The following is a 15,149-nucleotide window of genomic DNA, read 5'->3' on the forward strand; positions in this document are numbered from 1 at the left end:
TCAGAATAAAGAATAGAAATAATGAATTTTTAAAACTCATGAGTCAATCTTGAAAGGTAGTCTCTTGATTTTTCTTATTTTTCTGACTTAATATTTTGATTCATAACAAATTTCTGAAAATATAAAGCATAAACACTTAGACAAAATACTTAATGCTAGCTACATAAATCAGAAAATGTAAATAGTTTGCCTTTCTGATTACAGATGCTTCTTTAATATCTATGAACAAAAGATTTATATTTTATATTTGAAATGAAAGGCATGGTTGCTATTATTTTTCTTAGTTTAGTTATTTAAAATGTTTTCTGACATGTGTGATCCATACATATAATTTCTTAATGTTAAACATCAGAATGGAAATTATGAAACATAAAATCAGACATGTTTCATGTCACGTATTACCTGTTAAGAAAAACTGCAATACAACATTTAAGTACAACAGAATAGTGAGCATATTGTCTCTGATACTTGTAAACAGGATGGATCTTCAGTTTCACAGTTTATGTTGACAGTATCTTTGTGGGAAATGTAATTATCAAATGAATTATAACATGTCCTAGTATTAAGATTATTAATAGTAATTTTAATTGCCTTTTTCAAGATAATTGGATATGTTCTCATAAGTGTATGGGAAAGGGGGCATTGGGCTAATTAGATATTTTGAACTAAGTTATCATTAAAATATCTGGAAGCTTAACATTATATTCTATATTTTAGAAATTTCTTATTTTAATTAAATGGTTTTCTAAGTGGACTTAAAATAATTTATAATCCATAAAATCTCACTGATTATCCTTTGATATCCTCCTTGAGTATTATGATGAAAAACTTAAATAATGACAATATTGAAAATTAAATTTTCACTACCAGTTAGAAAATTATTCTAAAATTGGCCAGGTTAAGAAATAATATTTTATTTTAGTAATGGCTGCTGTTAAATGGGCTTTCATATAACATTTCTGGTAGTTTTAGAAATTGGCACATTTATAAAAAGCACTTCAATTTGGAAATACACAAAGCCTTAAAATTGTTCATATACTTTGATTTGGGAATTTAATTTCTACAGCTTCTTAAGGAACTGTTCAATGGCTTGGTCAGAGGTGTGTGTGCAAGAACCACAGCTTTTTTTTTACAATAGGAAGTATTTAGAATCATTTAGAACAACTAGCTAGGATGCTAACAAGTAATAAAAAAATTATGTTCTCAACAAATAATAACAGCGGAATATTCTTATTAAGTGAACACAGCTGTATTTAAACTGTGTATTTAATATGGTCACACTTTTGTTTAAAGAAAAGACTATATTTCTATAAAGTCATAAATGAAAACCTGAAAACAAATATTCAAAAATTATAATGGTGGCTAACTCGAAGGATAGGAGATCATAAGGGATTGTATTTTTTTAATACTTTTCTTTCTAATCTTAATATGGGCATTTCTGTAATAACTCCAGTTATCGACGTTCAAATTGTTTTTAATAAGACAAGTTAATTAAAATTGTGTTTACATTCATTATGATGAAAATTCAACTGGTGGAGGAACAGTATTGTCCTGTTCAACATTGAGTTTACAGTCTTTTTTTAAAGACTGGAAATAGCTGGTATTCAGTAAACAACTGATGATTGAATGAATGGATGATGGGATGAGGAATTAGCAAAGTGGTTTTGGGGAGAAGGCATCTGGAGGACCACAAAGCTGCCTTGTTTATGTTTAAGTAAACTTGATTTATCATAATTACAGGTTAGGAAAGTGGTGAGAACACACAAGACCTGCTCTGCTAACTATCACTCTGGTAGCAGGGAGCAAGGCCCCACCAGATGGCTGGCTTTATCCTAGGACACTTAGTTTGTATGCTTGTACAGTTATAGCTCTTAGAATAAAACCAACAGCAGAAACTTTTATCATTGGAATTCCAACTGGAAAAATAACTTATTTGAGAGCGTGGAACTCCAGTCCTTAACCTCCTCACTTTTTTTTAATGCAGTGGGCTATTTTTTTTTTCTGAGGAAGGTTCACCCTGAGCGAACATCCGTTGCCAGTCCGCTTTTTTCGCCTGAGGAAGATTAGCCCTGAGCTAACATCTCTGCCAGTCTTCCTCTATTTTTTTGTATGTGGGACACTGCCACAGCATGACTGATGAGTGGAGTACATCTGTGCCTGGGATGTGAACCCGCGAACCTGAGCCGCCAAAGCGGAGTGTGCGGAACTTTAACCATTCAGCCACAGGGCCGGGCCCTGGGCTATTATTTTTATAAAATGAGTTTTGATAACACAGGTTTCCTCAGGAATACAACTATTACGTTAGAGAAGAATAGACTGTTTTGTAATAAGCTATATTTTTATTGTCGCAAAATTAATTTTAAAAAGAATAATTAGCAATCTAGGTCATTAATATGTAATTTACATGTTTATACGACACATGAAGGTAGATTTAATGAAGACATCAAGAGTCTTCCTTCTCTGAATTGAATGGTCAGCCTTCTAGACCAGCTCTGTGGGTGATGGGCCTTTACAAAATGAGATATCTGAGAGGACGGCTTTCCAGGTGTCTCCTAATAAGCTTGAGTGTAGCAGCACCTTACATGATCTCCTGAACCAAGGGTCATTATCTATCTTGACAATTCTTAATATACCCAACAGTGCAATCACGGGATCTAATGGCTTCTACTCTGGTGTGGAGACATTGTTTCAGCACTGGGGGAGGTAAATGGCAATTAAATCAGTGAAGCCAAGTCAAATGGCGGGAAATATAGTATTCCACTGCTGGAGTGCTACGGTAGTTCTCAAGGGACAGATAAACACTCTGACTTGGCAGAATTGGCCAAGAACTCTACCTGAGGATTTTCAAATATGTACTAGTTATCTGTGCTGGAAGCTGGAGGACAATGATCTGAAGTCTTCTAAAAAAAATTATTATTAAGACTTTATTTGTTTAGAGCAGTTTAAGGTTCACAGAAAAATTGAGGGGAAGGTACAGAGATTTCCCATATAACTCTTGCCCCCACACAGGCATATCCTCCCCCATTTATCAACATGCCCCACCAGAGTGGTATAGTTGTTACAATTGGTTAACCTACACTGACACATCACTATCACCCAGAGTCCATAGTTTACATTAGCGTTCACTCTTGCTGTTATACAGTCTATGAGTTTGGACAAATGTATAATGATATGTATCCATCATTATGGTATCATACAGAGTATTTTCACTGCCCTAAAATTTCTCTGTGCTCTGCCTATGCATTCCTCTCTCCCACACCCCCAGCCCCTGGCAACCACTGATCTTTTTACTGTCTCCAAAGTTTTGCCTTTTCCAGAATGTCATATAGTCGGAATCATACAGTATGTAGCCTTTTCAGATTGGCTTCTTTCACTTAGTAATATGCACTTAAGGTCCCTGCATGTCTTTTTATGGCTTGATAGCTCATTTCATTTTAGCACTGAATAATATTCTGTTATGTACCACAGTTTATTTATCCATTTACCTACTGAAGGATATCTTGGTTGCCTCCAACTTTGGGCAGTTATGAATAAAGCTGCTATAAACCTCCATGTGCAAGTTTTTGTGTGGACATAAGTTTTCAACTCCTTTGGATAAATACCAAGGGGTACAGTTGCTGAATCATATAGTAAGAGTGTGTTTAGTTTTGTAAGACACCACCAAACTGTCTTCCAGAGTGACTGTAGCATTCTGCATTCCCACCAGCAGTGACTGAGCGTTCCTGTTGCTCCACGTCCTCACCAGCATTTGGTGTTAGTGTTACCAGATTTTGCCTATTCTAATAGGTGGGTAATGGTATCTCCTTGTTGTTTTAATTTGCATTTCCCTGATGACAGATGATGTGGAGCATCTCTTCATATGCTTATTTGCCATCTGTGTATCTTTTGTGAGGTGTCTGTTAAGGTCTTTGGCCTATTTTTTCATTGGGTCTTTTTGTTGTTATTGTTGAGTCCTAAGATTTCTTTGTATATTTTGGATAACAATCCTTTATTAGATGTGTCTTTTGCAAATATGTTCTACCAGTCTGTTGCTTGTCTTCTCATTCTCTTGACATTGTCTTTCACAGAGCAGAAGTTTTTAATTTTAATGAAGTCCTGCTTATCAATTATTTCTTCCATGGATCATGCCTATGGCGTTGTATCTAAAAGTCATTGCTATACCCAAGGTCATCTAGGTTTTCTCCTATGTTATCTTCTGGGGATTTTGTAGTTTTACATTTAACATTTAGGTCTGTGATCCATTTTGAGTTAATTTTTGTGAAGGGTGTAAGGTCTGTGTCTAAATTCGTTTTTTGCATGTGGATGTCCAGTTGTTTCAGCACCATTTGTTGAAAAGACTGTCTTTGCAACATTGTACTGCATTTGCTCCTGTGTCAAAGATAGCTGACTATATTTCTGTGTATCTATTTCTGGGCTCTCTATTCTGTCCCATTGATCTATTTATCTATTCTTTTGCCAATACCACACTGTCTTGATTACTGTAGCTTTATAGTAAGTCTTGAAGTCTGGTAGTGTCAGTCCTCCAAATTTGTTTTCTTCTTTCAATATTGTGTTGGCTATTCTGGGTCTTTTGCTCCTCCATGTAACTTTAGAATTAGTTTGTTGATATCCACAAAATAACTTGCTGGGATTTTTTGGGTGTGTGTGTGTGAGGAAGATCAGCCCTGAGCTAACATCCATGCTAATCCTCCTCTCTTTGCTGAGGAAGACCGGCTCTGAGCTAACATCTATTGCCAATCCTCCTCCTTTTTTTTTTTTCTCCCTCAAAGCCCCACTAGATAGTTGTATGTCATAGTTGCACATTCTTCTAGTTGCTGTACGTGGGACGTGGCCTCAGCATGGCTGGAGAAGCGGTGCGTCGGTGTGCGCCCGGGATCCGAACCTGGGCTGCCAGTAGCGGAGCGCACGCACTTAGCCGCTAAGCCACAGGGCTGGCCCACTTGCTGGGATTTTGATTGAGATTGCATTGAATCTATAGATCAAGTGGAGAAGAACTGACATCTTGACAATATTGAGTCTTCCTATCATGCACATGGAATATCTCTCCATCTATTTAGTTCTTCTGTGATTTTGCTCATCAGAGTTTTGTCGTTTTCCTCATATAGATCTTATACATATTTTGTTAGATTTATACTTCAGTATTTCTTTTTTGGGGGGGTGCTAGTGTAAATGGTATTGTGTTTTTAATGTCAAATTCCACTTGTTCATGATTGACTTTTGTATATTAACCTTGTATCCTGCAACCTTGCTATAATTGCACCCGAAGCCTTTTAAGATGGTGGCAATCCTATATGTCTTGTCTTCACTTGTGCGTTTCTCCCACATGCATGCTTTCTTCTGCTGCCTCTATCTCCAACCCAATGAAAGACATCATGTCTTTGAATTTGAATATTCAATTCTGCCATACAAGATAAGAAAACAAATGGGATGATGAAACTCATAAGAAATGTTGAGCATTGGAGTAAGCTAGTAGCTTGTGAGATGCAGGTGAAATTCATGAGATGTGTTAAGTATAGATATTAGTAAACAAGTAGTTTGAGAAACAAAGGCAGAATTCAGAGATATACTAAATATACATAGAAAGCAAGTTAGTAACCTATAAAACATACCAAGATAAATTGAATATATGATGGGATGGACAAGTGTTTATTTATTCAGTAGAAAGATAGACTAAGTCATGATCTTGCCACTTCTGAGCTGACAGCTGTGTCGTCCCTAAATTGGCCACCTACTGATGACATCCGGTATGATCCAACTCTGGCCCACAGTTCTGTGCCGAAGAAATGCAAGTCAAACCCATAGCTTTTCACCAAGTTAGTTGCTAAGCTACATCTTTGGCCAGGGATACCTGCTTCTTTGTCTCTGCCATTAGAAAGTACGTGCCATTGATCCCTGGTACCCTCTGTCTGGGCCACTGGCTCAAATGTCAGCTCTGGTCCTCACAACACACCCTCAGAGGAAAGGCTGATATGAGCAGAGAGAGCAGAGCATGTGAGTGTCAGAACCCGGGATTCAGGTAGCACGATCCCGCCACTCACACCCTATCCTAAGTTGGTTAACTTACTTTATTGCTTATCGCTGTGTGTTTTTAATTTGTTTAGTAAATTGTGTGAATGGAGCACTTTAATTTGGTCTGTGAGCCCCCTGCGTTAGCTTGCCTGGTAGGTACTCAGCAGCTACTGTTACTTCAAAGTTGTTTTCCACTTGACAGTACTATTCACTTTGAACTTAAGCAACCCTCCCTCACTGTCTGGGATTTTGAACTAATGCATCTGATCATCACTATCTGGTTTAGGAACCAGAACAAGCTGTGAAAGGAGTGTTAAATTATAGTGATTCTATGGCAATCTTAAGCACTTGGTCTATAATGAATGAATTATGAGAACCTGAATCACCTCTGGAATGGGCCCTTCCTAGGCAAACCCAGGAAAACTGAGTTTACCTGGGGAGGAGTAGGAAGGTGTCTGTGTCAGCATGTCCCATTTAAGTTCTCTCCTTACTCAAAGCTGAGGTCAGAGATACTTCTTGTCTAAAACACTGACCTTCAAATATTTTTCCCCAGTACTCCGTAATAGAATTTTGAAAAATATATACACTTGCACATTTTTCTTTTCTTTTCTTTTCTTTTCTTTTTTTTTTGCTGAGGAAGACACGCTCTGAGCTAACATCTGTTGCCAATCTTCCTCCTTTTTTGCTTGAGGAAGATTAGCCCTGAGCTAACATCTGTGCCAGTCTTCCTCTATTTTTTGTGTGGGTTGCCACCGTAGCATGGCTGAAGAGTGGTGTACATCTGTGCTCAGGATCCAAACCCGTGAACCTGGGCCACCAAAGTGGAGCTCGCCAGATTCAACCACTACGCCATGGGGCCAACTCCCTTCTTGCACATTTTTAAGTTGACATTTAAAATTTCTCATTATTAGCTTACATAGTTGGAAAAGATGTAATTTCTGGTATACTATGAATGTTGACATTTTATTTTTTATTTTTTTATTTTTTTTATTTTTTTAAAGATTTTATTTATTTTTTGCCCCCAAAGCCCCAGTAGATAGTTGTATGTCACAGCTGCACATCCTTCTAGTTGCTGTATGTGGGACTCGGCCTCAGGCTGGACAGAGAAGTGGTGCCTCGCTGCGCACCCGGGACCCGAACCCGGGCCGCCAGCATCGCAGCGCGCGCACTTAACCACCAAGCCACAGGGCCGGCCCAGAATGTTGACATTTTAAAATAAAACTGTTACATCGGTCTTTTAAGTGTATCTAACAAAATATAAATTCCATATGATTTTTAAAAAAACATTTTGTTATGAACATACTCAAACACACACAAACAGAAAAATAGTGAAACAAACTCCCATGTACTCTTCGCCCAAGTTCAGTAACCTTCAGCGTCCAGGCATTCTCGTCTATACTCCCTTCCACTTTCTTCTGGGAGTATTTTAAAGCAAGTCCCAATCATATTTTACTTACAAATACTTTGGTTTGTATGTCTAACAGATAATATTTATCATAACAATACCATTTATTCATTCCCAATAAAATAATTTCCTTAATATCAATAATACCCAGTTTGTATTCAAATGTCACCAATTGCCTCAAAAATGGATGTCTTATTAAAGTCGGTTTGTTCATATCAGGATCTAAACAAGGTTTATGCTTTGCATTTGGTTGATATGATTCTTAAGTCTCTTTTCATTTGTAACATCTCTCCCTCCTTTTTATTTTTGTGCCATATCATCAAACATGTTTCTCTACCTCCCATACTTCTTGCAAACTATAAGTGAGATGTAGAGACTTGACTACATTGAGTGTTTGTGGCAACAATACTTCACAGCATTCTATGTCCTGTGCTTATAATCTCTGTGGAATCATATAAGGAAAAACAATTTCTGGTTGTCCTATATTAGTAACATTAATATGGATCAGTGGTATAGGTGATATCAGTCAGATACATCTATTATAGATTTCCCATCACTCTTTCATCTAATGGTGACAAATATTACCTGAACAAACATTTTTTTTGGATCCATTATTTCGTTAGGGTTTGCACAATGGTGATTTTCTAATTCTTTTATTCTATCTACATTTATTAGCTATGATTCTTCTATGAAGAAGAATTTTCTCTAATCATCTATTTGGTTATCCTGAATTATAGCTTATTCAGGAAAGCAGGAAAAGTACATTTATCATTTTTCAGAACAATAAGTTGGTGCCCTAGCAATCTCCAAAGGTGAATGATAAGATAAAGAAATTTTACAATTTTATTTTAGTATTATTAGGTACTCGTGGATTTTTATACACTTGATGTTTCAATGTTTTACATTTTGTTTTATGTTCAGAGTGCTCTATCTTTGGCCAGTGGAATTCTCTTCAAGTTGATATGTCCCACTTGTGTTTGATAGCTTCCTTGTTTTCAAGCATGACAAGATGTCACGTGTTCATGGTGTATTTCTTGCCCCAGACCTGAATACTATAGGAATTTATAAACATTAAAAACATTAGCAAGGGGCTGGCCCCGTGGCCTAGTGGTTAAGTTCGGCATGCTCCACTTCAGCGGCCTGGGTTCAGTTCCCAGGTGTGGACCTACACCACTCGTCAGCAGCCATGCTGTAGTGGCGACCCACATACAAAATAGAGGAAAATTGGAACATATGTTAGCTCAGGACTAATCTTTCTCAAGCAAAAAAAGAGGAAGATTGGCAACAGATGTTAGCTCAGGGAGAATCTTCCTCAACAACAACAAAAAAACAAACAAACAAAAATTAATAAGCTCTTCTTCAACAGTTGGAAATTTTACATCCTTTCTTTTTTCTCCTTAAATTTATATTTCCACTCCATTTCTTCCATAGAATTTTATCTTTCAATGCTTGAAAATCTTTTATAGGCCACTCTATCATATAATAACAACAAATTTTAAAAATATTCTGTGACCATAAGTTTATAAGGTTCAAAAGTTCCCTCAGGATTGTGTTTTCATTATTCTAACTATTTTTAGTACACAATTATTCAAAACAGCATGTCTATATTACCTTTTTTTTTTTTTTTTTTGGTGAGGAAGATTAGCCCTGAGCTAACATCTGTTGCCAATCCTTCCTTTTTTGCTGAGGAAGATGGGCGCTGGGCTAACATCCGTGCCCATCTTCCTCTACTTTATACGTGGGATGCCTGCCACAGCATGGCTTGATAAATGGTGCATAGGTCCATGCCTGGGGTTCCGAACCTGCAAACCCCAGGCTGCTGAAGCGGAGCGCGCGAACCACTATGCCACCAGGCCGGCCCTTATATTGCCATTTTTGATACTTATTAAATATAAAAAGTAAAGTTTATTGTAAATGTATATATTAATGATATAGCTTGGTGGGGAGCACTTATAAATTTTTCATTGAAGGAACTGTGGAGTTGTCCCTTAGTTCCAGGCTCTGGAATGGGCATAAAATAAATGCCTTTCTTTTGTAAAATGAAAGAATGGAGACTTTACAAGGACAAACTCTAGTTGGGACAGGCAGCCTCTTGGGCAGATGCATTTTAGGAAAGCATATAGATGGAAGGCAAGGATCTGGAAATTGATTTGCTTAAAACTATCCACACTTGCATGCCCCTTGGAAAGTCTCCACGTACTATTATTGGTACTTTAGTGCTCCGGGTTTAAGACTATCAAGCCTCTCTGCTCATCAGTAGCTGACACATGGTACCTACTATGTACCAAGCACATCAACTCTGTGAAGGGGCTGCTATTCTTAACTCCATTTTACATATGAAGAAACTGAAGCACAAAGAGGTTATGTAACTTGTCCAAAGTGGGCAGCAGGGATGTAAAGCCAGACACTCTGGCTCCAGAGTTCAGGCTCATCACCACTGTGTACTCCAATGCCTTTTTAAAGAGGAAGGAGAGCAGACCTGGGGGGTGGGGGGGCATGAGGGGAGTGCTTATATTCATGTAAAATTATTAAGAAAAAGAGTGGTTTTTCAGTGTGTCAGTGAATAAACTGTGTGTTAATAAAGCATAAGGTAGTGCCTTTATCTGTACTCTGCTAAAATACCATAGTATTTGGTGCCAGTCAAACTAAAATTAACACATTTTTATTTCTTTAATTTCTAATTAACAATTAGTTCTCATTTAATTAGTAATGTGCAGAAATGTTATCTCAAAACCTATTGTATTCTGCATATTCTACTTAACCTCTTAATATATTCTACTTTTAGTGAGGATGACACTGTTTTTATAGTAACATTACAGAAGAAATATTGCATTTAATAAGGCTAATGATTTCACACTTACATAACTCGTTCCAGCATCCTTAAACTATTTTACATGGAGAAAAATAAACTATACTCATCACTAAAATGATTACCTCTTTTGGTGAAGATTAGGATTGTAATCACGTATGAGTAAAAAGTAAAAACTATTGATATATTTCAAGAGATATTTTTGAATAGTTCAGTGCAAATTTTATTTTTTTAATAATTGAATTATATAATAAACACACCAGGACAGTCAAGAGATTTTGTTCTGGAAGGTGATTTACTCTCTAATCATATAATTTTGCCTTGCTATACACAGCTGGATTTCACTTATAAGCATTCCTCAATTAGGAAGGACTCAGCCTGTGAAAGAATTGAACAGGCAGTGGTTGTTATGGAAGCCTGAGAAGAGAACCTCAGTCTCCTATTGTGAGGAGCTTAAAGGAGGAGAAGGCATGTGAAGGCCAACATCCCTTTGGTCTCCATTTGGAATATCAGAGGAAAGCCGGGCAGAGGAAAATGCCCTCTCATTAAACTATGTAGAGAGAGTACCTCTTCTTTTTTGATGTAGATTCAGATTCTCCTAACATTTATTGAATGTCTGCCATGTGCCAAGCAGTGTGCCAAATGCTTTCACATTTGCCATTTTATTTAATCCTCACAACCATGTGGATAACCCGGTTTTGCAGAGGAGAGGACTGAAAGCTTATAATACTCAAGTTCACATAGCTAGCAAGTGGCAGAGAAAGACATGATCTTTTTCTTATATATTATGGGTATATATTCTTCCATAATACTTGTGAGTGTAAGTTATGTTATAGAGTTCTTAGACTCTTCCATGTGCTTAATTACCAGCAAGTCTAGCTTCATACTCTTTGAGCTTCCTGGCTCTGTAGATTATCTAAGAACCTTAGCAGTTAATTGTAGTTCAAAAGGGAAGTCCTTCAGATGCCCTCTTGCCAATGAAGAAAAGCCCTGGTGGCAGGCAGGTTGTCTGTTGGTGCTGCTGGTGCTGTGGGTATTGCTGCCGTTGCCGTAGCTTCTTGCTGATCCATGTCGCCACCACTGATCCCATTGCATCCATCATTTGACTGGCTCTACTGGTCCATGCTTCAGAAGAGTCTTTCTAGCTCTGATTCCAGCTCATCCTTGCAGGCTGGCCTGGTCTTTGAAAGAGGAGTTTATTATTCTCCAGAGAAACAAAACCAACAGGATGTGTGTGTAATATAGAGAGAAATATATGTATATATATATATATATGTATATAGAGAGATATATATGTATATATAGATGTGTGTGTGTGTATATGTGTATGTATACATATATATATATAGAGAGAGAGAGAGAGAGAGAGGGAGAGATTGATTTACTTTAAGGAACTGGCTCATGCAATTGTGAAGCCTTGTTGAGTCCAAAAGGCTCAAAACCCCAAATTACGGGACTCAGTTAAATTTAGATTCCAAGCCATCCTAATGTTCTTCCCATTTCCCTGCTCTAAGCCAATACCGTATATTTTAGGTTCTTGAAAGTAACTTAGTTCAAGGAGTATCAGGAGTTTCAGGATTAGGTTAAACTGCAAGTAACAAGACTCAAATTAACATTGTTTTGAACAAGCTAAAAGTTTATTTCTCATGTAAAATTCTGGAGGTAGGTAGTCCAGGGTTGGTATGGAACTCCATGTTGTCAGAGATTCAAACTCCTTCAGTCCTCCCTGGGGCATGGCTTTCATCCCTAGCATCATATCAAAGTTAAACATGACCAAGCCGTTGCCAGCCATCATGTCTTCATTCTAGGTAGCAGAAAGGAGGAAAACGAAGAGCAAACTCCCTTGCTTTGATCATATCCACTAATATTTCTTTGGACAGACTTGTTCATATGGCCCTTCCTACTTGCAAGGAAGACTGGAAAATAGTCTTTATTTTGGGCAGCTATATGCCTCAGTTAAAAAACAGGGATTCTAGGGGCTGGCCCCGTGGCTTAGCGGTTAAGTGCGCGCGTTCTGCTGCTGGTGGCCCAGGTTCGGATCTGGGTGCGCAGGGACGCACCGCTTCTCCGGCCATGCTGAGGCCGCGTCCCACATACAGCAACTAGAAGGATGTGCAACTATGACATACAACTATCTACTGGGGCTTTGGGGAGAAAAAATAAATAAATAAAATTATAAAAAACAAACAAACAGGGATTCTATTATTATAGAAAAGGGAAGGGATGGATATTGGCAGACAGTTGGCAGTCTCTGCTATGAAGAATTTATACAAGCATTAGAAGACATTAATATATGGACAGATCAGGACGTTGAAATGCAGTGATTTTGATGCATTTGATGCATTTTTAACAAAGCAACAAAAATTATCTTTTTAAAAAAATCATATTACTTCCCTGTCATCAGGAATCTCGCTTACTTTTTGTCTTTCCGTCTCCCACTTTTGCTTTCATCTGTTTTGGCTTTATTCTCAGTGGCAGAGGTTTACATTGCTCTTAGAGCTAGCAGTCCCAGGGAATGGAGCACTACTCTCTCTTCTTCACTGGACTCGGAGTTACCAATCGCTGTGAGTGGGGAATGGGGCAGTTTGATTGGCTAGCCTTGGACATGCTCACTTTCCTGCCTGGAAAGCAAGGCCACATAATTGACAGTCCCCATCAGAATCAGGAGAAAGGTATGTTCCAAAAAGGAAAGGAGAAAGGGCAGACAAAAAAAAAAGCATTGTGCTGCACTTTTTAAGAACATATTCCTCATGTTAAGTTTGCTTGTATATAAAAGATTTTCTATTAAACAGCAAAAATTAAAATACTTTGCAACAAATTATCATTTTTTTTCTTTCTTAAATAGGATTATACCAATCAAAGACTTAGATTGATAGGTCTGTCTTCCTTTAGCATCTTATCTCTGTTCATTTCTAGTGAGATTTCACATGTAGTAACTGTTGCATGGCCTGGAACATGATGAGAGGTAAATCATGGTTAATGCCCAGCCTCAATTTATAACCCAGGAGGATTCTGCATTTTAAATTGAATAACATTCTTCCTCATTCCTAGCTGAAAATGGCAAATACAGAAACAGAAGACTACAGAGCGGCAGATTCTCAGTCTTCTTTATCACCCTTGACTAAAGCCATGGAGGAGGCACAGCAGAGCAGCCCTGAAGGCACCTTCAGTGTGGATACCGTGGACCCAATTTACAAGTGTATTTCGAATGACTCACCAAGGTAGAAATATTATTTCAGCAGCTTAAACTGAAATCTGAAGGAGATAAAAGCACTTATACCGAGTTATCTCTCGGTATGTTCAGTCTTTGGTGGAGATGATGTCAGTAATAACTTGGAGATGTGATGGGCTATGAAGGTTGTTGCCTGGGTTAGAGCCCTTCCATTTTTTCTGTTTTATGGGAAGAAAAAAGATAGATTATGCAATAAACATACATTATCCCTGGAGTCTGACTTGGACAGGTAGCAGAATGATAATAACAATAATGGCAGGGCAGATAATCTTTTCTATGTGCCAGTCACCATGCTAAGCACTTAACCCATGTTGTACCTATTTAGTTCTCAAAACACCCCTGGGAGTAATATAAGGCAGATAGTGTTTTAAACATTTCCACTATACCTCTGAAGAAACAAAGCCCTAGAGAGGTTAATTAACTTGACCAAGACCACACAGCTGGTAGGTAGAGAAGGTACGGTTTGAACCCAAATGGAGCTAACTCCACAACCAGAACTCTTAACTGCTGTACTCCCCTGTGCTTGTCCGAAATATAAAGCAGAGGAGACACAGGTATTTTTCCTGTGTTTTTTCTCCATTACAAAGTGAAAGAACAAAATAGTGTCTGTCAGGTATTGATAAACTATTGGCTGGCTAAATGTGATGCCATAGTCTTTATGTTAAATAGAAAATGTGGACTATAAGAACATTGAAGAAAATATTCTTAAATTAGGGATTATGTTAATCTCCTTATACAAATGCTAGGTCATATTTATATCTTAGAACAGTTTTTTTGTGTGTGTGTCACTGAGTTTAGATGAAAATGAAAGCTAGACTTTCAGCTAATCTTTGTTTTGTCTTATTTCTTTGAGCTATGAGTGCATCTTAGCAGCGTTTGAGATAATTTACACCGTGTACTAGCTAAATGGCTAGACAATTTTGTAGAAAATCATTACTTGATAGTTATATTGTAGAGATGTAAGTTACTCATGATAGTGTTATTCCCAGTAAGACAATGGACAAAAATTTCTGAATACGGTTTTTAACTATTCCTTTATATAAATGCCAATGGTAATATAATGTGTATTTGCACATTTTTTGTTGCTTTTAGAATTTATTTTTATCAATTTTCCTTTTCAAAATGGTACTACATTCACTTTTTCCAACTATCTTTTGTGCATTTTTAGAGTCTTTATTTTTTTCTGTTCAAGCTAGCTGTAATTTCATTTATTCAATTTCTTTCTGCTCTTTTCTCATTTTCTTTCTTTGATTCTGAGTCTGAGTCTATTTAACTCTGGCTTCATTTGTCCTTTTTTTATATGTCAGTCTTTCTTTTCATGTGACACTTTCCTACCGCCTGTTTTTTTATAGTTGGTTTCAATGAGCTTCTTCTATTTCTTTGTCTGAATCCTGACTTCTTTTCTGTCACTATTGCCTGTTACCATCAACTTTGATTATGATATACCTAGAAAATGAAGTAACCCTCATCTTGGCAATCGAATGGAAAGTCAAAGACAATACCCAGAGGTCTTGTATTTTCATGAAAACGAAAATGATGAGTTTCAACCTGAAGGAGGTCAAGTTCATAAAGGCTAATGGCAATCTAAGATCTGTTGGTATTAATATGATTATCAGAGAGAGGCAATTTTCTCTGTGAGGAAAGACATTTTCCCACTGATTGAGGTTAAAACTTCTCTTGTCTCATTCTTGTTT

The 15,149-nt window shown here is 37.3% G+C and overlaps 1 protein-coding gene across 1 annotated transcript in view; it reads left to right on the plus strand.

Annotated features, from left to right (window-relative positions):
• The first annotated feature begins 13,280 nt into the window (after positions 1 to 13,280).
• DCDC1 (doublecortin domain containing 1) overlaps positions 13,281 to 15,149 on the plus strand; it is a 392,270-nt gene continuing 390,401 nt past the window's right edge. The window contains exon 1 of the mRNA XM_087433962.1: positions 13,281 to 13,444. Within this exon, the coding sequence (XP_087290088.1) occupies positions 13,281 to 13,444 (164 nt within the window). The remainder of the gene's footprint in view (positions 13,445 to 15,149) is intronic.

The sequence above is a fragment of the Ceratotherium simum genome, chromosome 7 (assembly GCF_057802395.1).
Source record: "Ceratotherium simum simum isolate JZ-2026a chromosome 7, ASM5780239v1, whole genome shotgun sequence".
Taxonomy (NCBI): Eukaryota; Metazoa; Chordata; class Mammalia; order Perissodactyla; family Rhinocerotidae; genus Ceratotherium; species Ceratotherium simum.